The sequence below is a fragment of the Jaculus jaculus genome, chromosome 13 (assembly GCF_020740685.1).
Source record: "Jaculus jaculus isolate mJacJac1 chromosome 13, mJacJac1.mat.Y.cur, whole genome shotgun sequence".
Taxonomy (NCBI): domain Eukaryota; kingdom Metazoa; phylum Chordata; class Mammalia; order Rodentia; family Dipodidae; genus Jaculus; species Jaculus jaculus.
Window position 1 is genome coordinate 15,091,256 of NC_059114.1, and position 24,447 is coordinate 15,115,702.

At 47.7% G+C, this 24,447-nt stretch overlaps 1 protein-coding gene across 2 annotated transcripts; it reads right to left on the minus strand.

Moving 5' to 3' along the window:
• Nucleotides 1–4,386: 4,386 nt before the first annotated feature.
• Unc119b (unc-119 lipid binding chaperone B) lies at nt 4,387–19,204 on the minus strand. Of its 2 annotated transcripts, XM_045132655.1 has the most exons (6): nt 18,912–19,204; nt 15,273–15,386; nt 10,205–10,316; nt 9,905–10,077; nt 7,758–7,915; nt 4,387–5,255 (listed from the first exon to the last, which is right to left on the minus strand). In XM_045132655.1, exons 1-5 carry the CDS (start codon nt 19,183–19,185, stop codon nt 7,803–7,805), a joined length of 786 nt encoding a protein of 261 aa, XP_044988590.1. In that variant the 5' UTR covers nt 19,186–19,204; the 3' UTR covers nt 4,387–5,255; nt 7,758–7,802. The 2 variants fall into 2 exon arrangements, with proteins under 2 accessions (XP_044988590.1, XP_044988589.1); XM_045132654.1 differs by having other exon boundaries at nt 4,387–7,915.
• Nucleotides 19,205–24,447: the final 5,243 nt, after the last annotated feature.

Sequence of the window (24,447 nt, forward strand, 5' to 3'; positions counted from 1 at the left end):
TTAAATGAGGGAGGGCTAATCAAAATCTAAGAGGATATAAATAAATCATATGGAATCCTCCAATTTTGGACAATGGAACACTCAGGAGCCATAGATGGTGGCTAGAAATTTTTCAGTGCCAGGGATGGGATACCTTTCAGTGAGTTGTTGGCCAGGAAGTTCCCTGATGCCCCCAAAACATTATAGGCCATTGCCAAGGCCCTTGGTTTCCCACCAGGAATAGATGGTAAGACCCTATTGCTGAAGACTCCACATACTTGGGCTACAAGGTCACTGAAAAACCCTGCTAGAGCTGAGCTGAAAACCTCCATGTAGACCAGCTGACAGAAAGCTGGAAGCCATTCTACATGTAGTTCAATGGGAGAAAAAGATACCACCAGTGAAGATACTCAACAGTGGACATTGCAAGCCTTATAATTGGCCAGCCAGGCCAAATGAGCCCACAGGTGCAGTAGTGGCACGTCTGTCATGGTGGAAAATAACTGCTCTCTAATTGGACTGGAGGCCCACTCCATGGGAGGGAAGACATCCCTGATACTGAAAGCTTAAAACAGGGGTAGTCATGAGCCCTAGGGGTGCAACGCCTGCTGATGTCTGGATAAATGTATATACTATGTTTATCAAACTGCCCAGTAAGCACTTCTCTTAATATTCATACCCTTATATTAATGCTACTCTCACTTTGGGTAGAGAATCTTCTCTTTTCAGATCGCAGTGACCTTGGGACAACTCAGAAGGTATCGTAGTGCTGGAAAGAAGTGACTGGAGTACTGAGTAAACATTTGATCACACCTTCCAAGGCTCAGGGTCTAATGTGAAAGAAGTGGCAGAAAGAATGTAAGAACCAAAGGAAGGGTAGGACTCCTTACAACGTGCTCCTCCAGACATAAAATGGCCTGGATATCCATGACCTCACCGTGCCTGACACTACCTACACAAGACCATCATAAGAGGAGGAAAAGATCATGACATCAAAATAAAAGAGACTGATTGAGAGCGGGAGGAGATATGATGAAGAATGGAATTTCAAAGGGGAGAGTAGGGGGAGGGAGGGTATTACCATGGGATATTTTTTATAATCATGGAAGATGTTAATAAAAATTGAGGAATAAAAAAATTTTTTAAAAAGAAAATCTAGGGCTGGAGAGATGGCTTGGCGGTTAAGCGCTTGCCTGTGACGCCTAAGGACTCGGGTTCGAGGCTCAATTCCCCACGACCCACGTTAGCCAGATGCACAAGGGGGTGCACGTATCTGGAGTTCATTTGCAGTGGCTGGAGGCCCTGGCGCACCCACTCTCCTCTCTCTCTCTGCCTCTTTCTCTCTCTATCACTCTCACATAAATAAATAAAAATAAAACAAAAAAATTTTAAAAGAAAATCTAAAAAAAAAAAGAGGGGGTCGGGTTTCATCTTGTGGAGAGGCTTTGGCACAAAGGGAGTAGGTTTGAGTCAGAGAAGTCAGTGAGGAGAGGGATGGTGGAAGGGAAATGGAGTCAGAAATCTTTGAAGGGGGCAAGCACCAATATGGAAAAGATTATGTAAGTGAGTGAATATGGGAGTGGCCTGGGATTATCAAGCAGGCAGGCAGTAGTGGTCTCCCAAGAATAATTAGCCCTCTGGGCCCAGGACAGCACCCTGATTAGAAAAGTCTGATATTGTTCACGAATATAGGAAGGGATAAAGGAGGCTTGGGCAAGGACAAAAGCTGAAGATATGTCTGTACTCTGAAGACTAGATTCTCTGGCTACTCTCCCTGTAAATGAATCCCCCCAAGCCCCAGATGAGGTTAGAGGCTGATGGCCCCTGCAATGGATGATGGCCACTTTTGTGGGGAGGTAAGAAGCTTCTAGTAGCTTAAGAATAAGAGGCCCATTGGTATTTGGGGTTCCCTTCACTTCAAGAAAGCCTCTCCCCTTCCAGATGACAGCATGGTGGTGTAGAATATGAAAAGAGTATTTAAGAGTCAGTATATATATTAACTCTTTCCTTGGGCTAAAGTCAGAGCTCTGGTGAGGGCAACAAGCTCAGCCTTCTGGGATGTACAGTTTTGGAAGTCCGATTTCTCATTTCAGATGAGAAGGAGAAGAGTATGAAGAGGAGGTTCTCATAGAAAAATGAAAATAAGAAAAAAAAAAGAAAGAAAAAAACAGAGCTCAAGCTGGGTTTACACAGAAAAGCACCAATATGACCTCCTGGCTCCTGAGGGTGAATGGGGGCCTGTGCCTCCCATGTAGGCAAAAGCTGTTCAGGTGGGTCTGACAGGGGTTTAACCTTAGTGGGCAAGGTGTGTGTCCGAGCTCCCGAAGGGGTGAGCAAGTGGCAGTGAAGGGTGAGATGTCAGGAGGAGAAAGGAGAGAAAGCAGACGTGCTCCTGAAGGAGTAATTAGAGGTGAAGGATAAGATCTCAAGAGGAGGAGGGAGAGAGGGAAGGAGACTTTTTTTTTTTTTTTTAGCAGCAGTTGGGGCGGCCACAGCGGTGGTGGCTGGGCAGGGGACACAGATCACAGTAGTAGCTCAGTGGCACTCAGGCCCAAGGCAGAGCGGAGACCAGCTGCCACATAAAGCAGCAGCAGGTATGCGCCCCAGCAGCTGAGAGGGGCAGAGGGAGCTCAGAGGAGAGGAGAGGGAAGGATGATGGAGCGTGGGCTCCTCTCTGAGAGAGGAGGAAGTTTGGCAGGGAGGAGGACGGAGGAGTGTGTCCCGAAGCCAGCAAACTGAGCCAAAAGGCGCCCCTTAGGGCTCAGTGGGCCAGGGAGTCCCAAGGTGTTGAGAATGAATCTCCCAGACCTGGGGAACCCAGAGCAGGCGAGTGGGTGTGGCCTGACAATACTGGTACAGCTTAGACAAGAGAGTGTATCTCCAAGAGCAGGCCGAACTGTGAGGGACACTTACTGAGGCCAAGGGAAGAAGTGAAGCCAAACAGTGGTGAGGGAGGGATCCGGCAATCTGGCAGATGGTCTGAGGCCTTCGTAGGGTCAGTAGCCTAGTGGGGGGGGGGGGGGCCGGTTTGGCCACCCAAGAGGACAACCAGAAGCCTCCTATCCGGGTATCGGCACCAGATGTAAGGATTTTTTTTTTTTGAAAGACCAAAGCCCACCTATGATCACTGTGAGGCAGGAAAAGAACTGTTTATTAAGACCTGAGCTGCTGGGTTGTCTCATGAGAGGAGAGAGAATAACTGGTATTAAGTCTAGATAGTTTGGGTTTTTATACAGGGTTTTTTGTTTTTGTTTTTGCCTTGGGAAGGGGTACAGAAAACAAAGGACTGAAGAATTCAAGGGAGAACAGGGACCAAAAGGAGAAGCTAAGTAATCAGGGGGACAGAGACCAAACAGAGGTGGTAATCAATCAGAAAATGAGTTGACATCAGAAGAGGACCAGGTTATCTCTAAGATAAAAATTGGCCAGGGAATTATAGCCAAGGCATTGTTAAGTCAGGGAAGTAAGGGTTAGGCAATGTGAACATCTAAAGTTGCATTAGTCAGGCTGCTGTCTTCCTCTTCCTTCATCTTGATTCCTTCTCCTGACTCTTGTCCTACCTAACGCCTTTAATCCCAGCACTGGGGAGGCAGAGGTGGAAGGAGCACCCTGAGTTTGAGACCACCCTGAGACTACACAGTAAATTCCAAGTCAGCCTGGGCTAGCGTGAGACCCCACCACCAACAACAAAAAAGCCATATATACATATATTCATATCTGCCTCTCACCTCTCAAGTAAGTTTTTTTTTTTAAGTTTATATATATGGGGCTAGAGAGATGGATGGCTTAGTGGCTAAGGTGTTTGTCTATGAAGCCAAAGGACCCAGATTCAATTCCCCAGGACCCAGGTAAGCCAGATGCACAAGGGGCACATGCTTCTCGAGTCTGTTTACAGTGGCTAGAGGCCCTGGCGGCCCATTCTCTCTCTTTCTGTTTGCAAATAAAGAAAACTTTAAAAGACTTTTTAAAAAGTTTACATATATTGAGAGAGAGAAAGGGAGGGAGGGAAGGAGGGAGGACGGTATGGCTTAGCTGTTAAGAGCTTGCAAGTGAAGACTAAGGATCCTGGTTCAAGGCTCAATTCCCCAGTACCCACATAAGCCAGATGCACAAGGTGGCACATACATCATGAGTTCGTTTGCAGTAGAGGGAGGTCCTGATGTGCCCATTCTCTCTGCCTCTTTCTGTCATTCTCAAGTAAATAATTTTTAAAAGTGTGTGTGTGTGTGTGTGTATGTATACATACATATATATACACACATACATGGCAAGAATATTAAATAAAGTCTAATCTTATTCCTCAATTACCCTAGAAACCAGCTATGTTCACTCAACAGAAAAAGAGAAGAAAAATTAGGAACCCTCCCCTACCCATCCAGGGGTCTGTGTCAGGAGACAAGGCAGGTATATTGTGAAAAACCTTTTTTATTACTGTCTCTTGTGGCAAAATAACATTTCACCCAGATAAAGTCACCTAGTTTACTCTGGACACAAAGACAATACAAACTTGGAGTAAGGATCTTGGGTGAAGTGGGAGGAGGAAGGGAAGATCAAGACATTGATTTTTCTTACATTTTATGAAAAAATAGATTTACAAGGGAAAACTCAATGACTTCACATGATCCTTGATAACAAGGGGTAAATCCACTCCCAGGTCCTTCTGTGGCTACCATGTTCCGGATGTGGAACGGGAACATGATGTCTGAAGATGAGCTGTGGCAGCGTCTTCCTCAGCAGGACCCTTAGGCACTGGCAGGCAGTCTGTGTTGTGACTCCTAAACATATATATATATCATCATATATAAATGATGTCCACGTGACATGACCACCAGAAGACTGTGACTTTACAGAGGAAAAAGAACTTTTAAAAGGAGAGTATTCTGGGGTACGACAAGGCACACTAAGGCATGACTTGCCCAGTCTGCACATTAGACATGGATTATTAAACCCAGTCAAGAAATGGGTCCACTTCAACTGAAAATACTAAGCTGAAGATTGCCTGGTTGCTGTCATTTTCAGAATGTGCAGTCTGTGGTCAGACATCTGTAAATCACTATTCCCAGGTCCCGGAAATCAGAGGCCCAAAGCGTGAAGAATCTTCAGGAAGTGTAAACCCCTGATGAATGCTTTCTGCAAGGCAGCTGTGAGCTAACGCGAAACAGCAGCCAACTTCAGCCACAAGTCCAGGGAGTTGTTCTTTCCTGCGCTTATGCTTTAGAACAGAACGAAGCCAGAGCCGACTTTGGAGACGCTTGAAGGCAGCTTAGCCCAAAGGCCTGAAGGGAAGGAGGGGTTCTCTTCAGATTTTGAGGCCAGGGGGTGGGGAGGCGTGCAGGGAAGGAAGGTGAGGGAGGCTGGGCACTATGTGGGGTGGGGTGGGGGTGGGGGTGGGGAACTGTTCAGCGGCTGGAGTGAGCTCATTCTGGCAGCTGCACTCACTCAGATTCCTGCTCTTGACAGAGGGCATGGTCTCCCATGCTGGGAGCTTGGATTTTCCCTCCCACTGTATCACCCACAGAGAACCTCTACCAATACTTGACATTCCTTAATAGTATTACACTTGATGCAATTTCTGCTTGGTTCAGTTACTTTCTGAGAAAGCTCACTGCCAATTCATTCAATTTATGTACAAATGCTTGGATTTCAAACTCATCCCAGCAAGCATGCCAAGTAACAATGCTTCTCAAGATTCCTGAGCGCTAGACACCCAACACTGAGCCTGCAGCAGCAGAGGACGGCAAATCCCATCCTGCAGACAGGGCACTTGGCCTCCCTTACAGTGGTCTCCAGTGAGAATGCAGCGGAACAGGAGAGCAGAGCGCCCACCTTCTCCATCCTCCAGAGCGCTCTTCCAAGCAAAAGGTGGCACTGCAGGTGAGACACAGCCCACCCATAGCTCCAGAAAGCTCATCCTAGGTAGTTTTAAATACTGAAGAGCAAAAACGATCCTAAACAGGCTGTGTAACAGAGGAAGGAACATTCTGAGGCTTGAGAAGAATACATAAATCAAATCCCATCAGAGGAGCCACGAGGAGAGACGCAATGCAGAGTGGCAGCCTCTACGCTCAGGGAGCTGGGAATGACAGTGAGGTGGCTTCCTCAGCAGCACGTGGGACAGAGCCACACTTAAGGCACCTGGATTTGGAGAGGACTCCAGTTCTGATTCTCCAGCCCAGTAATTAAGCACCCATACTACTGGGCACCCAGCCCCTCTCTCCTCAGTAGGTACATCCAGTGTCAGTGTGAGGGGTAACAGAGGGCCTTCTCGGTGACATCCTTAATTTCTTGGCCACACACAGAGCACTGGGCTAAGGTTCATGGCCACTTCATGCTTTAGAAGCCTCCAGAGAGCTGGACAGCCAGAGGATGCCCAAGGATTTCTGGGAATTCCTGGCCCTTCTTTCCTTGGCCCAACATGGCCGTTCTCATGGACACCTTCAACACAGCCCTTGTAACTGGCAATATGAAGTGTCAGGACAGTTACTACACTATGCTAAATGGACCCCACCAGCACAGGTCATGGGGGCTGAGAGCCTGGAGTTACCTATACAAGATGATCCAGGGAGCCAAGAGGAGAAGAGTCAGTCCAACAAGGGTCTGTGGACACATGCAGCCCACAGAAAGTGCAGGAAACTGTCACTGTGACAGGCTACCTCAACCTATGTCACCCTTTCCAAATATCCAAAACCATTCCAATCAGCCAATCAAAGGATCAGAATATGTATTATTTAGGTCTGACCTGCTAGATCACTCCAAAAACTACTTCACTAAAAAGGTAGATACAAAAACCTTTCTAAGTAAGAAATCCACAGAGATTTGGAGGCAAATTTCCATCCAAAGTTCATCTTCAGGACTCAGCCGCGTAGACAAGACAATCTCTTTTTTAAGTAGCTGCTGACTTGCGACTATGTGTCAGCCATCATGAGCCAGATGAGCCCCCGTTGTTGGTCAATACCACCAGTGGTCGAACCACACCTCACAGGCACTGGAATACCACTGGCATTTTGTGAAAACTTCCCAAAAGACATATGAAAATTAAAAAAAAAAGTACAATAGACCTGCACTGGCCTTGAGACACACTAGCTCCGTGAGCAAAACAGACTAGGTGTATGCTGGAGATGTAAAAGTCAGGAGAAGCGACGCAAGCTCGCCGAGCTCCAGCATGCGAAGAAGGCACTGCCGGGCTAAAACCTTGGTCCGTCCCCAGGGCCAGCGGGGGCTCCTGAGTCAGAGAAGCAGCCTCCACAAAACGGCTCTCTCACCTAGACATCATCGCTGGCCCCTGGTGCCTCAGCTCTTGGCACTGCGCCTCCCTCTACCTCTTTTCAAGTTTCTTCCAGTTGCTTTAGGACTATGTGCAGGCTGACATGAGAGGATGTGGTGTGCAAAGGAGCCCTTTGGCTACTTGTAGCACCCAGAAACCTGGAGGTCATTCAACTGCAGCCCAGCCAGCCAGCCTGAGCCTTCTCACCCAGACAGAGCTGTCCTGGAGAGAAAGGCTTGCCGGGGAAACCAGCAGACAGCTAAAGCTACGTGGAAAGAAGTTTTTTTCTTTTCATCTGTATTCCAAGAGCCTTATCCTAATCTTTTATCTCACTATAAATCCTCTGACAACTAAGGGACAGGGAAAAAAGAGAAAAGAAATACTGGGGAAATAAACACAGTGCTGCTTGGCACCTCCTTGGAGCACGAGACACCACTGCCACCCAAGCAGTGGCTTTCTGGACCAGGTTCCCACACGGTGTCAACAATCAGCAGCTGCAATGCCCTCCACGTGCCTTGTGGTGGCAGCAAAGCGCCTCCTTGTCCACTCAGGGCAGCAGTTACTGGCCTCCATTATAGGCATAGTCGGCCTTGTTGTGCATTATCAGCTTGTTGTCAACAAAGTAGAAGCTGTCAGAGCGGGTCTCATAAGGGTTTTCAATCATCAGACGAACTGCAAGTTAGGGGAAGGAAAAAAAAAGTTATATGTGAATCTGTCCTACAGCTAGGTAGGACAAACTTAGTATCCCCTCCAAGATCCATAAGCCAATACTCCTGAAAATCTGACTGCACGGTCACAACCGTGAGGGAGAAACAAGAGGAGCCAAACCTCCAGAGCCAGGGAGACCAGAGGTTCCAACTGGACCTGATTTCTACTGGAACATGAGGATGCAATCAACTCCTCAGTCCTCCCTAGCCTGGATTCTTCCAGTCAATGACTGGGAAACTCTCCCTTGTGGCAAAACAGTCCTCAATGCTCCTGGCTGACTCAAGCCTGCCTGACTTCTGGTGTTCTGTCACCTCACAACATTCCAGAACAAGTGCAGATGTTGTGCTTCTCTGTGCCCACTTCCTATGGGCACGGCTGACAGCAATCCTAGGTATGAGTTCCAGGGAACAAAAGGCAAGAAGCGTTCTGAACTGAGGGCTGGGTATTCATTCACTTGCAAGACAGCCAGCGAAGGCCTGCCTGCCTAGGCATTTAAACTTGAGCATGGTTCACATACTTGCCCTGGCCTCTTCTATCAACCTGGAGAGAAGTTTCTGAGTTAATATTACATGCCAGCTCAAGGCCTCTGGAGGAAATGCTTTTGTATATGCAGTTCTCAAAAAGTGAAGCTGATTTTTTTAAGTTCTTTGAACTCATCCAGGCCAAATCTATTTGGCTTCATTCAGACTGACCTCTGAGGCCTTTCAGCTTATTTGGCTTCACAAGTAAAACTTCTAATGTATCTACCTACATACTACAGGCCACTGTGTGGCAGAGGCCCAAGCTAGAATCAGACACTGCCATCAGCACCCTGCCCCGCATCTCAAAGTCCTCCCTGTCCTAGGGACAGTACTGTCATGTGAGGAGAGGATCTGTGTTTTTTTTTTGTTTTGTTTTTATTTATTTGAGAGAGAGAGAGAAAGGGTGACAGAAAGAGAGAATGGGTGTGCCAGGGCCTTTAGCCACTACAAACTCTTGGTGCATGCTCCCCCTTGGCTTACGAGGGTCCTAGGGAATCGAACTGGGATCCTTAGGCTTTGCAGGCAAATGCCTTAACCACTAAGCCATTTCGCCAGCCTGAGGACCTGTTTTTTTTGGTTGCTATTTTTTGGCTTTTTGAGGTAGGGTCTCACTCTAGCCCAGGATGACCTGGAATTCACTATGAAGTCCCAAGCTGGCCTCAAACTCATGGCAATCCTCCTACCTCTGCCTCCTGAGTGCTGGATTAAAAGCGTGAACCACCATGCCCTGCTGAGGACCTGGCTTTCACACCTGGGATGCTGTGAAACTGGTCAGTGAATGTGGATCCTTCACAATACAACTACCAGCCACCACTAATCATTCACAGGAGTCTACTCACATCTGCATGCATATGACACGGCTTCCTAAACTACTGGCAAAGGAAGCTAGCTAGACCAAAGTCCCAAGAACTGATAAAGCCTGTTTTGTTTTTCCTTTCCAGCTAAGCCCATATCTTCCCTTTGGTGCTTTTCTTTCCCCAGTTCTACCCTGTGTAACTGCAGGATTTCTCTTCCTAAGACTGCTTCTCCACTGGCTCTTCTTTTTGCTCCAAGACCTGTAACAACATTCTAGCTTCTGCTGGGTCTACTCTAATGGTTTATGATATCATTTAGTACACACAGTGGAGAGGAGGAGTGCTTGATCTAGCCAGAGTCCCAGGAACGGAACCAAGCCTCTTCTAGCTCCCTCAGGCACACCCTTTCCCCAACAGGTGCCTGAAAAGGATGGCCCATGTTATTACATCCTTCCTGGTTCCTGTGCAGCAGGGTCAGAATTGAAAACAAAAGACAGCAGTGGGAAGTGAGATGACCTTGTGCACACCAAGTCACCACTGCCCTTCTCTGCAAAATGTGGGCCAGACAGATGGGTTTCAGTGTTCAGTCCTTGTGGCTCTCAGAATCTACAGTGCTGTGAGGCACAGGGGATACATACTGACATCCTCAGAGAGCTGTGGAAACTCGTAGATATGTTCACAAGTGTTCCTGCTGCTGGGGATGCAGAAGCCAAAATCAAAGTCAAAGTTTTTCAGCAATCGTTCCCGGAAATAGTGCCGTTCAATCATCCGGAAGTTTGACACAGGTTTATCTCCCACTGTGAACTCCACCCTGCGAGAGAAATTCCTGTAAGCCCTACTTTGCCTCTTCCCCTCTTTTAAGCCAGCCCAAACCTAGCCAAGCACGTTCTTCCTCGTGAACAAGTAGAGTTCTCCTCTCAGGAAATAATGGTACTCACGTGGCGCCGACGGTGCGGAGGCGGAGAAACGCTGGTGTGAACTGATAGCGCACAAAACGCCCTGCGCTGATATCCACATCTACACTCTCCTCGTCTGCGTCCTCCTCCTGGTCTGTAAGAACACAGAATTGTCAGTGTGACTGCCATCTGGGCACCACTAGTCCATACAGCACAACGATGGCCAACTGACACGTCCATGCTAGTAGTGAGCACGACCCCAGTTTACCTGTGCATTTGCTGTACGCCCAGCTCTGTGCTAAAGTCTCACGGCCCCTGCCAGCAGCCATGCACTAAGGTGCTATTATCTCCACCTCACAGATGAGGAAGCTCAAGTTCAAGGTTAAATCGGGGCTGGAGAGATGGCTGAGAGGTTAAGAAACTTGCTGGCAAGGCCAAAGGACCCTAGTTCGAATTCCCAGGACCCAAGTAAGCCATATGCTCAAGGTGAAGTTTGTTTGCAGTAGCTGGAGGCCCTGAAACACCCATAGACTCTTTCTCTCTCAAATAAATTAAAAAAAAATTTTTTTAAGGTTAAATAGTCTGGGCACAGTGGCACCTGTGTTTAATCACAGCACTCAGAAGGCTGAGGTAGGAGGATTGCCATAAGCTCGAGTCCAGCCCAGGGTTACAGAGTAACTTCCAGGTCAGCTTGGTTTAAGCTGTAATCCTACCTCAAAACAAACAGTGAAAGGGTTAGTCAAAAATCCCCAAGCAAGGGCTGGAGAGATGGCTTAGCGGTTAAGCGCTTGCCTGTGAAGCCTAAGGACCCCGGTTCGAGGCTCGGTTCCCCAGGTTCCACGTTAGCCAGATGCACAAGGGAGCGCACGCATCTGGAGTTCGTTTGCAGAGGCTGGAAGCCCTGGCGTGCCCATTCTCTCTCTCTCCCCCTATCTGTCTTTCTCTCTGTGTCTGTCGCTCTCAAATAAATAAATAAAAATTTAAAAAAAAAACTTAAAAAAAAAAATCCCCAAGCAAGGCTGAAGAGATGACTGAGCAGTTAAGGCACTTATAAAGCCTGATGGCTGGGTTTGATTCCCCAGTTACCACATAAAACCAGATGCACAAGGTGGCACATGCTTTTGGAGTTCATACACACTGGCAGGAGGCTCTGGAATGGCCACTTGCCCATTCTTTCTCTCTATCCCTCTCTACCTCCCTGTAAACAAACAGACAAATCTCAGAGCATAAGGAAAAAATATTTCCCAAGTAGGGGCTAGAGACATAGCTCGGTTGGTAAAGCACTTGCCACACAGGCCTGAGAACCTGAGTTCAGACCCTAGAACCCATGTAAATGCCAGCTGGCTGCCTAATCCGAGTGCTCAGGAAGTGGAAATGGAATCCTCAGGCAAGCTGGGTAGACATATTAGCCCATCAGCAAGTTCAAGACACAGACCTATCTCAAAAAATAAGGTTGAGGGCTGGAGAAATGGCTTAGTGGTTAAGGTGTTTTCCTGCAAAGCCAAAACACCTCAGTTTGATTCCCCAGGAGCCACATAAGCCAGATGCACAGGGTGGCGCATGTGTCTGTAGTTTATCAGCAGTGGCTAGAGGCCCTGGAGCGTGCCTATTCTCTCTCTTTCTCTCCTCTCTCAAATAAATAAATAAAGTAATTAAAAAAAATAAGGTTGAGAGAAACCAAGGAAGAGACCTACCTCTAGCCTACATGTGCACATGGACCCACATACATGTACCCACCCTCATACAAATATACATACCAACATGCAAAAAAAAAAAAACCTTAGGCAGTAAACAAAAGAAGCAAGGATGTGAATTCAGGTCCATCTGACTGACATCCCATCCTCAAACACTGAGCTGTTTGCCTTTTATATAACTTTGGGCAGGCAGACTGATGTACAATGTGTTTCAGACCTGAGAACAGGGGCTGCAGAAGGCACTGCCTGGTGCAGAGATGCCAGGGGACTCAAGGCCCTGAAGTGTAAAGACTGGCAGAGATGAACACCCACACACTTCATCTGCAGCAAAGCTCAAAGATCTTATAGGCAATTTGGTTAGCACTGGATTATGACCACGTAAACGTGGGCTTTGTAACTGATCTGAGCTGGGACTTGCTCAGCAATTTTGTTTTGATTTGTTTTTGTTTTTCAAGGTAGGGTCTCACTCTAGCCCAGGCTGACCTGGTATTAACTATGTAGTGTCAGGGTGGCCTCAAACTCATGAAGAGCCTCCTACCTCTTGAGTAGTGCTGGGAGTAGTGCGTGCGCCACCACGCCCACTTTGTTTTCCCAGTACTGCAGAGAAGAGCCAGGGCCTTACTCATACTATGCAACTGCTCAATTGATAACTGGCATCCCCAGGCCAGGGAAGTTGGTTTTGGAAAAATTTCTCTGGAACCCTAATATCTACCTTAGCAAATTTACACGTTCATCCCCAGTAGCAAATCACATGGGAAAAACTGTAGCCAGGCGTGGTGGCACACCCCTTTTAATCCCAGCAGTAGGGAGGCAGAGGTAGGAGGATCTCTGTGAGTTTGAAGCCACCCTGAGAATATAGTGAATTCCACGTCAGCCTGGAACCCTACCTAAAAAAAAACAAAAACAAAAACTTTGGCCCGGCATGGTGGCACACACCTTTAATCCCAGCACTCAGGAAGCAGAGGTAGGAGGATCACTGTGAGTTCGAGACCACCCTGAGACTGCATAGTGAATTCCAGGTCAGCATGGGCTGGTGTTAAGACCCTACCTCGAAAAACCAAAAAAGAAAAAAAAAAAAACAACTTTGTAACAAACCTTGCTAGAAACCACAGAAGCTATGCTGGGGGTACTGTACTAGTATTCTACCAAATGACTAGCTCTAGGGGCGCTAAATCCCCACTAATGTGTGTGCTGCACAGACCTATGTGGTCCGCCGGGCCAGAAATGAATCACCCCGGAACTGCAGCAGGAGCACAGGCACTGTTCAGATGAGCTCACAGGTTTGTTCTTCCAGAAATGCTGGAGAGTAAAATCCAAAGGGTTCCGGTGATAGGGTCTGGGTGGCAGGTACCATGTCTGACATGAAAGTGGCCAGAAGCTCCTCAAAGAGCCCAAGAGGCAGGCTAGGGAGAGAGACAAGGAAGATGAAGCCATCAAGCAGAAATAGAGAGAGGCTGCAGGGAAGGGCTCCTTGCCACAGACGGTATGTGAAGATCTGGCGAGGCCTTGGGATGTACTCCAGTGCAGAATTCCCAGTCCAGAATTCCAACCTCTACACCTCAGGAAGGAAAGGACACAGGGAGGTAACATGAATCAATGATAGGGCACACAATCTAACCTTTGGGAAGTGTCCTTGAAAATCCCAGGTCTCAGGTCCTTGGTAAAATGGGGATTACAGCAGGACACGGTGGCGCTCGCCTTTAATCCCAGCACTGGGGAGGCAGAGGTAGGAGGATCACCATGAGTTTGAGGCCACCCTGAGACTACATAGTGAATTTCAGGTCAGCCTGGGCCAGAGTGAGACCCTACCTCAAAAAACCAAAAAAATAAAATAAAATGGGGATTACAACTCCTCAGAGGCAGGACAATTACCTATGGTAAAGCAAATCCTAGACAGTGCAAGACTCCACAAGCATCAGCCTTCTGCGTCAGCCATGGGGACAAATGCCTATAATCCCAACATTTTGGGAGGTGAGTCAGGAGTTCCAGGATAGCTTCAGTTACACAGTGAGTTCTAGGCTAGCCTGGGCTACATGGGACCATATCTCTAAATAGATAGATAGATAGATAGATAGATAGATAGATAGATCATCTCTAAATAGATAGATAGATAGATCATCTCTAAATAGATAGATAGATAGATAGATAGATAGATAGACAGACAGACAGACAGACAGACAGACAGAAAGACAAAGCCTAGTGTGGTGGCACACATCTTTAATCCCAGCTCTCTGGAGGAGGCAGAGGCGGGGAAATCACCATGAGTTCAAGGCCAGCCTGAGACTATATAGTGTATTCCAGTCCAGCTTGGGCTAGACTTGGGCTAGAGCAAGACCCTACCTCTGGGGGAAAAAAAAACCTTCAAACATCAGCCTTTTTTATTTTATTTTATATTTTGGGTTTTTTTTTTCGAGGTAAGGTCTCACTCTAGTCCAGGCTGACCTAGAATTCACTATGTACTCTCAGGGTGGCCTCGAACTCACAGTGACCCTCCTACTTCTGCCTCCCAAGTGCTGGGATTAAAGGTGTGCGCCACCACGCCTGGCCATCAGCCTTTTAATATAGCTTCATACCAGCACACAAGGCAAGCCAGGGCATAACAGATGGTAAATGCAACCACAGAAGTATGATATAGGGAGCTAGGGAGATGGCTCAGTGGTTAAAGTACTTGCCTGCAAAGCCCAATGATCTAGGTTTAATTCCCCAGTACCTATATAAAGCCAGATGCACAAAGTGGCATATGTATCTGGAGTTTGTTTGCAGCGGCTAAAAGTCCTATTGTGCCCATTCATATTCGTTTTCTCTCTCTGCTTGCAAATAAATATATAAGTAAGATATTTTTAAAATATCAATAGAGTGGGTTGGAGGGATGGTTCAGCGGTTAAGGAACTTGCCTGCAAAAGGTCAAAGGACCCAGGTTCGATTCCCCAGGACCCACGTAAGCCAGATGCACATGATGGCACATGCTCCTAGAGTTTGCTTGCAAAGCTGAAGGCCCTGACATGCCCATTCTCTTTCTCATCTGCCTCTTTCTCTCTCTCTCAAATAAGTGAAATAAATAAAAAGTTTAGATATATATGTCAATAGAGCCAGGCATGGTAGCACACACCTTTAATTCCAGCACTTGGGAGGCAGAGGTAGGAGGATCATGTGAGGCCACCCTGAGACTACATAGTGAATTCCAGGTCAGCCTAGATTAGAGCAAGACTCTACCTTGAAAAAACAAAAAACAAACAAAAAATCACTAGAAGTAGGATATAGTGGGATTCAAGAAACAGGTGTAATGGCAGACAAATATTGAGTTTTTCAAAGGCCTTTGGCTGAGTCTGGAAAGATGGCTCAGCAGTTAAAGATGCTTGCTTGCAAAGAGCTTTTTGCTTATACTATCAAGAGATCCCTGGAGTATTGAGGCCTACCTGAAATGCAAGGTTTGGCAATTTCAAAAAGCACCGTCCCTGTCTCCAGATCTCGAATTTTGAAGCGGGTAAAGTCAATACTGTAGACATTGTCTTCAGGTTTACACAAATAATCTGAAAATGAAAGACCAATGTTGTTAAATAAGCCTCCAAAATCAACACATTTAATTCTCAAGTTGTAAAATAAACCTGGGCTGTTTTTCTTCTATGCAATTCACTCAAAATATACCTACCCTCAAATGTCCTCTTGGCATAAGCAAAGGTTATGGGGACAGAATATGGGAATACAAGAAAAGAAAGGAAAGGGAAAGGAAAGGGAAAGGAACGGGAAAGGAACGGGAAAGGAACGGGAAAGGAAAAGGAAAAGGAAAAGGAAAGAAGAGAAGAGAAGAGAAGAGAAGAGAAGAGAAGAGAAGAGAAGAGAAGAGAAGAGAAAAGAGCAGGGACTCGGTCTGTATGAAAGTTTGTTTAAGAAGTCCATTTTGGCCGGACGTGTTGGTGCATACCTTTAATCCCAGCACTTGGGAGGCAGAAGGAGGATCACTGTGAGTTCAAGGCCACCCTGAGACTATATAGTCAATTCCAGGTCAACCAGAGTAAAGTGAGACCCTACTTTGAAAAAAAAAAAAAAATTTTAAAATATGTATACATGAGGGCTAAAGAGATGGCTTAGCGGTTAAGGCACTTGCCTGCAAAGCCAAAGGACCTAGGTTCAAGTCCCATGTAAGCTGGTGGCACATGTCTCTGGATTTGTTTGCAGCCGCTGGAGGCCTTGGCGTACCTATTCTCTATCTCCCTCTGCTTCTTTCTGTCTCAAATAAATTTAAAAAAATATATTTTTTTAAAATAAAATATGTGCACCAGGCACAGTGGCGCACACTTTTAATCCCAGCACTGAGGAGGCAGAGGTAGGAGGATCACCAACGAGGCCACCCTGAGGCTACATAGTGAATTCCAGGTCAGCTTGAGCTAGAGTGAGCCCCTACCTCGAAAAACCAAAAAATAAATAAATAAATAAAATATGTATACATGAGAGCTAGAGAGATGCTAGTTAGCAGTTAAGGTGTTTGCCGGCAAAGCCAAAAGACGCAGGTTCAATTCCCCAGGACCCACATAAGCCAGATGCCCAAGGTGGCACATGCATCCGGAATTCGTCTGCAGTGGCTAGAGGCCCTGGTGTGCCCATTTTCTCTCTCAAATAAATAAATAAGAATACATGATATGCTTGGCAGTGCATACCTCTAATCCCAGCACTAAGCAGGCTAAAGCAGGAAGAGTAGAAGTTCGAGCGAGGGCAGCCTGGGCTACACGAGTCCCTGCCTTAAAGAAAAAAATAATAAAGGTAGGCATAGTGGCGCACACTTGTAATCCCAACATCTGAAAAACTGAGGCAGAATTACCACCAGTTCAAGACCAGCCTGGACTACATAGTGAGATTCTTGTCTCAAAAATTAGGCTGGAGAGATGGCTTAGTGGCTTCAGCCTGGGTTTGAGTGAGACCCTACCTAAAAAAAAAAAAGTATATATATATATATATATATATATAGAGAGAGAGAGAGAGAGAGAGAGAGAGAGAGAGAGAGAGAGAGCGCGCGAGCGCAAGGGGGGGAGGGAGAGAGGGAGAAGAGGGAGGGAGGGAGGGAGGGAGAGAAAGGGAGGAGGGAGGGAGGGAGAGAAAGGGAGAAGGGAGGGAGGGAGAGAATGTCTAGAAAATGTTACTGCTTTCTATGAAGACTCCTGTCAGCACCTTCCCCACAACTGATTTGGACACTACCTCAGACCGATTGTCTGCGTTAGCTGTCTCATGTTTTACAAGCTGCCTCAAGTAAGGCAGCATATTTGAGAGCTACTAATTCTGTAACTCCATAACAGCCTGCAATAGTTTCTGCCCCCTTAGAGGGTACTCAATAAATAACTTGCAGAACAGAATGAGACATTAAGAACGGTAAGGAGGGACTAGAGAAATGGCTCAATAGTTAAGGTGCTTGCCTGCAAAGCCAAAGGACCCAGGTTTGATTCCCCAGTACCCACATAAGCCAGATACACAATGGCGCATGTGTCTGAGTTCAGCTGGAGACCCTGGCATGCCATCCCCCCCCTTTCTCAAATTAATTAATTAAAAAAAATTTAAAGAACAATAACAAAATCAAGAGTTTACTAAGCTCTGGCCTGTGGCTGTCTGTCTCTAAGGGCTTTTTGGGGAAGGACACCACTCCCAAGCCCTCACAGGAGACCTGAGTGCCACTAGAACGCCACTCAGGGCCAGGCATTCAAGGGGCCTGACTCACCCTTGATATCTGGAGCATGAACCAGCATGAGGTCAGAGGTCAGGCACTGAGCATGCTGTACTCTCTCAAAGCCCCAAATGAAAACTTAGTTTGGGAGCAGCTTTTCCCAGTTTCAATGATATTAGACAGCAAGCCTGTTTAAAGATGCAAAGGACAAGCCAGGTATGGTGGCACACAACTTTAATCCCAGCACTTGGGAGGTGGAGGTAAGAGGATCGCTGTGAGTTCAAGGCCAGCCTGAGCAAGAGGCCAAAAACAAACAAACAAGATGCAAATGACAGTCCACACATGCAAAGCAGTCTTCACTCAAACACAGATGGAAAATGGGAACATCGAAGTATCCAAAAATCGCCTCAGCGACTGAAGACGCTGGTGTCGTTCCCACTCCCACGTAAATTAATATCTAAAATCAAGTTTAAACTATTTTAGGGGATGGAGGTGAGTTCCCTTTTGCACAGGATGAACGAGGGGTCACTTTCCTCAAACTCTCACTCCCAAATCACTAGAACTGCCACCGGAGGACACCCCAGCAGCCCTGCACCAAGTAAAGCGGCCCAGTAGTTATTACTGGCACCCTTCAAGGCAGCTCAGCTGGAAGTCTGCAGGGCAGGGAAGGTGGGGAGGGCAGGCCAGGCCTAACCAGGTGACTGTAAATTCCTGCAGGGGAAACAGCAGCAAGAGAAAGGGTGTCAAGCTGGGAGTGGACTTGGCCGAGAGCAGGAAAAAAGGATGGTCATCCGGGACAGGGAGTGGACAACATATTTTTTTCCCCACTGTCCCTTATATCAGTGAATACAGGATGGTTGTCGCCTATGCAAAAATCGTATTCTTAAATCAGTAGAAGGAGGGGGGGAAAAAAAACACATCAAGAGCAAGTGTCTCCTCTCACAGTTTGTACATGACGCTGAAACTTTATTTTCCTCTTCTGTGGCACAGTGTTTTTAATTTTTTTTTTAAAGATTTGCACGAAATGCCACATCCATATTTTTTTGGGGAAAAAAAAAAAAACCACCACCACGAGCCCACTTGTACAACGCTTGGGACCCAAACCCAGAGGGGACTCCAGCAGCTGGCTGGCGTGGGGGAGGGGCCGTCAGGGGCCTGAGCCCAGGGAAAAGGGGGATCAGCAGGTACGGGGGACCCGGGCCGGGCCTGGCCGGGGGAGGCGGCCCAGGGTCGCAGCAGGGATTCGGCTCGGGTCCCCGGCCAGGCGAGGCGGTCTGGGCAGAGCCGGGGCGGCGCGGCCTGGCGGGCGAGGGGCCTGCGCGGAGCCCCCTACGCGGGGCGCGTCGGGGCTGCGGGGTCACGGCGCGGGGCGGGGAGGGGAGGGGAGGGCGGGCGCGACACTCACTCTCGGTGACCCGGGAGAGGCGGAGAACGTGCTCGGGACGGATCGCGTCGAGCGTCAGCAGCTCCTGCTCCGTGACCGCGGGGCCGAGGCCGTCGTCCGCCGGGCGGTGGTGCTGCTGCTGCTGCTGCTGCTGCGGGGCCGGCGCCTGCCGCCGCGCCTTCAGCCGGTTCAGGACGCCGCCGCCCGCCTTCTTCTTGTCCTCCTTGCCGGCCACCAGACCCCCGGACCCAGCCGCCGACGCCGCGGTCGTAGCCTTCGCGCTCGACCCGTTCATCGCTCCGGCGCCAAGATGGCCGCCGCCTCCACGGCGCCGTAACTATGGAGAGCGGGGGCGGGGCCGGGGCCTGGGGGCGGGGCCGGGGCCTGGGGGCGGGGCCTGGGGCGGGGCGGGGGGCAGGTGTGTGGGCCTAGGACCTCGGGGAAACCCCCTACGCTCCATCAGGTCCCCTCTGATATCTAAAATACATTCTTGGGGGCTGGAGAGATGGCTTAGCGGTTTAAGGTGCTTGCGGGCAACGCCAAAGGACCCAGGTTGCCAGCACCCATGAAAAGCTGAATGCGCAAGGTGGCTGGAGGCCCTGACATGCCCATTCTTTTTCATTTTTTTAAATTAATTTATGTGCTAAAGAGAGGCAGATAGAGAATGGGCGCGCCAGGGCCTTCAGCCACGTTGCCCACCATGTACAGCTGGCTTACATGGGTCCTGGGGAATCGAACCTGGGTCCTTTGGGTTTGCAGGCAACTGCTTTAACCGCTCTCATCTCTCCAGCCCCCGCCATGCCCATTCTTTATCTGCCCCTTTCTGTCTCAAATAAATGAAAAAAGTTTTTTTTTTTTTTTTTTTTTTTTTCCCGAGGTAGGGTCTCACTCTGGCCCAGGCCGACCTGGAATTAATTAACTAGCCTCAGGGTGGCCTCCAACTCACAGTGATCCTCCTACCTCTGCTGAGATTAAAGGCGTGTGCCACCACGTTCTGCCATTCTTTTTTCTTCTTTTTCTTTTTTCCAAGCAGAGAGATAAGAGAATGGGCACACCAGAGCCTCTACCACAGCAAATGAACTCCAGATGCATGTGCAACTTTGTGCACCTGGCTTTATATGGTGTAGCAGACAGATTTAGGTAGCTGGGATGAACTTCCAAGCCAGGCACAGTTCCGGGAGGAAGCTGGCCCGCTTTCACAGGTCCATGCCAAGAAAGAAAAGCCACCACCAAAAAGCCTAAAATACATTCTTACAAATTTCTGTTGTAGAAAGTGTGGATGGACAAAACTTGGGAAAAATTAAAACTGTATTAGCATACAATATAAGTTCTATTTTATCTCCAAGGAGAGAGAATAAGAATGGGTGTGCCAGGGGCTCTTGCCACTGCAAATTCTACACATGCGCCACTCTGTGCCTCTGGATTTACATGGGCACTAGGGAATCAAACCCAGAACGGCAGGTGGCTTTGGTAGCAAGTGCCTATAACTGCTAACCCATCTCTTCAGTTGTAGAATATGAGTAAAAAGAGTGCTTGCTATCTAAAGCCCAGCTTCAAGATAACCTTTCTAATTAGATTGCCATTCGAAGCCCTGCCCTGCCAAGCTTTGGCCTCTGCAGTGGACTAGGTCCACTACAGGAAACACAAAGCTAAGGGCAGTAATTGAGTCCGCCATGTTTACCACGGTATTCCTGGCGATTTAACAAATGTGTGACACAAAGGGTAGGTAACAAATGATTGATTGAGCAAAAGCCTGAGTCGTGTCTCCTCCCTCTGTGGAGGCTCATCGTGTGATCCTTTAGAGTATGAAGTGAGTGCTGTGGCCAGGTGCAGCGAAAGCACTAGAAAAGTGGACAGCAGTGGGTTACTCTGGCCTGGTTGGCGTCAGGGGGAGGGATCATCTCACCGCGGTAAACAGAGGTGACGCCTGGGTGCTCAGCTGGAAGTTAGCCATGGTTTCACCAAGTGGAGGAGCAGGTTGGGAAAAGGCTGTGCTCTTATACCCCATGTGGCTCCTTCACTCCAGCTTTAAATATATATATATGTTGAAGGGGCTAGAAGGATGGCTTAGTAGTTAAGCACTTGCTTGTGAAGCCTAAGGACCCCGGTTCAAGGCTCAATTCCCCAGGACCCATGTAAGCCAGATGCACAAGGTGGCACATGCATCTGGAGTTTGTTTGCAATGACTGGAGGCCCTGGTGCACCCCTTCTCTCTCTGTTGGTCTCAAATAAATAAACAAACAAAAAATCTTTCAAAAAATATTTTATTCATTTGATAGAGAAAGGGAAGGAGGCAGAGAGAGAGAGAGAAAGAATGGGCACACCAGGGCATCTAGCCACTGCAAACCAATTTCAGGCACATGTGCCACTGGCTTTACGTGGGTACTGGGAATCAAATCCAGGTCCTTTAGCTTTGCAGCTAAGTACCTTACCCACTAATCCATCTCTCCAGTCCCTCTCTGGCTTCTTGATGTACATTCTTCTTTGTTGAGGCCTGGGCCTGACAAGGTGTCTGCTGGACCAAATTTAGGCCAGTGTGAAACCTCAGCCCTCTACCAACGGTCAGCCTCAAGACCTCATCTGTGTCAGGCTTTTCTGTGACCTTATCACCTGACACAAAGGGTTTGGCTGTCAGGCCTCACATTGTTCCTAGACAGAGGCCCACACCAGCTACTCAGTTTAGTGGAAATAGTATATGACCAGGTTCCTGTATACATGCTGCCCTGACTTTTACATTAGCATCCAGTGGAACTGACCAAACTGTTTAGGGGGATTTTATTTTACTTTTTGTTTTGGGGGGGGGGCGGTTTCGAGGTAGGGTCTCACTCTGGCTCAGGCTGACCTGGAATTCACTATGTAGTCTCAGGGTGGCCTCGAACTCACAGTGATCCTCCTACCTCTGCCTCCCAAGTGCTGGGATTAAAGGCGTGTGCCACCACGCCCGACTTTATTTTACTTTTATTTTTTGGTTTTTCAAGGTAGGGTCTCACTCTAGCTCATGCTGACCTGGAATTTCATTCTGGAGTCCTAGGACTGGCCTCGATCGAACTCACAGCAATCCTGCTACCTCTGCTGGGATTAAAGGCACAAACCACCATGTCTGGCTCTCAAGTCTGTTAAATTTTGCTTCTTTTTTTTAGCAGGGTATGGTGCTGCACACATTTAATCCCACCCCTGGGGAGGCAGAGATAGGAGGATCGTCATGAGTTCAAGGCCACCCTGAGACTACATAGTGAATTCCAGGAAAACCTGAGCTAGAGTGAGAACCTACCTGGGGGGGGGGGGGCAGGAATTGTAATATACTAACAGTTCATTTTGGGAAAGAGGGAAAACAGGTAATGGTTGCATTAGGTAACTACACTAAGGTTACAGGACACAGGAAGCCTGACTTCCCTTCACCCCAGCTCTGTGCTGAGCCCCTCTAGCCGCTATGAGAGATGTGACCCCAGCTGCTTTCCAGGGCAGTCCCCGAGTAGCCAGGCAGTCTGACTCAAGTCAGGACAGGCAGGTGGGGCTCAGAGCTGGTGCAGCCAAGGTAAGCAAGACATCACAGGGCTATTCTCTGCTGAGACTGGAAGGGTGCTCCTCCCCGAGGATGGCATGCATCAAATCAGCAAGTCATGGCTGGATGGTAGGTCGGCACACCCTGTGGTCTGGGACCAAGGGCTAGTAATTTTATACTGTCTAAATCACTTCACTCCCTGGCTGAGGAGAGGACTATGTTCTTTAAAAAGCACTAATTTATTATTTATATCCCACACCTGTTTCCAAAAAAAAAAGATTTCTAGCATATTCCAAAGTCAAATACACGACTGGTGAATAAAACTTTATATAGCTTTGTAAAGGGTATTATTCTCAAATTTTTAAATGGGGCTGGAGAGACATCCTAGTGGTTAGGGTGCTTGCCTGCCAAGCCTAAAGACCAAGGTTCGATTCCCCAGTACCCACATAAGCCAGCTGCACATGATGGCACATGCACCTGGAGTTCACTTGCAGTGGCTGGAGGCCTTGGAGCACCCATTCTCTCTCTCTGCCTCTTTGTCTAATAAATAAAGTATTAAAAAATATTTAAATGCAGCATTGTTCGATCCAGTATCCTTAAAGAAGTTCTAAAGAAACACTTGTACACATTCACAATGATGTATGGGCAAGTATGTTCACTGCAACCATTTGTAGTAGGAAAAATAAGTATTCAGTATACATCTAGGGACCTGGTAAAATAAATTACACTCTGGACTGGAGAAGATGGCTCAGCAGTTAAGGCACTTGCTTGCAAAGCCTGACAGCCTGTGTTCAATGCCCCAGTACCCACATAAAGCCAGATGCAAAAAGAGGCACATGTGTCTGGAGTTTGTTTGCAGTGACAAGAGGCCCTGCATGCCCATTCACTCTCTCCCACCCTCTCCTTGCAAATAAGAAAAATGTTTTAAAAAGTAAACTACCGGCGAGCCAGGCATGACGGCACATGCCTTTGAAGGCAGAGGTAGGAGGATCACAGTTGTGCTTGAGGCCACCCTGAGACTACACAGTGAATTCCAGGTTAGCCTGAGCTAGAGTGAGACCCTACCTCGGAAAACCAAAAAAAAAACACAAATGGGCTGGGGAGATGGCTTAGTGGTTGGTTAAGACACTTGCCTACAAAGCCAAAGGACCTTGGTTCGATTCCCCAAAACCCACATAAGCCATATGCACAAGGTGGCACATGTGTCTGGAGTTTGTTTACAGTGGGTGGAAGCCCTGGCATGCCCATTCTGTATCTCTCTCTCAAATAAATAAATAAAAATAAAAACATTAAAAATAAATTAAATAAAAACAAATTACAGGGCTGGGGAGGTGGCTCAGTGGTTAAGCCACTCACCTGCAAAGGTCTAACAACCTGGGCTCAATTCCCCAGTACCCACATAAAACAAGATGCACAAGGTGGTGCATGCATCTGGAGTTTGCTTTAGCTAGAGGCCCTGGTGTGCCCAGTCATATTTTTTCTCTCTCTACTTGCAAATCAATGAAAAATAAAAAATAATAAATAAATTACAATCTAAGCATAAAATTCAGGTCTTCAGAATGAAATCTCTATGTACCAGGGCTGAGAAGACTGAGGTAGGAGGATTGCTCTGAATTTCAGGCCAGCCTGGAGCACAAGAGTTCCAGATCAGCCTGGGCTAGAGTGAGACCCTACCTAAAAAAATACACACACACACACACACACACACACACACACACACACACACATCAAATGTTGTGCTTTAAACCTCTATGTATTAGCCTATTTATGTGTATAGACTCCTTAAGATGTATTAAATAAAACAGCAAAGTGAAGAATGTCACGTGGGAATATATATGGAAACACATATTACATTAAAAAACAATACAGGGCTGGGGATGGGGCCTGGTTGGTAGAGTTCCTGTCTAAAATGCATAAACCTCATTTTTAAGTCAGGCTAGTGTCTTTCTTAGAGGAGATGCAAACAGCAATAGAAAGGACCGTGCCGGTGCCAGTGAGTGGTCACTGGTGCTTAGGGATCCCTCTACTGGCTCACTGGGTGTGGAGAAGCAATGG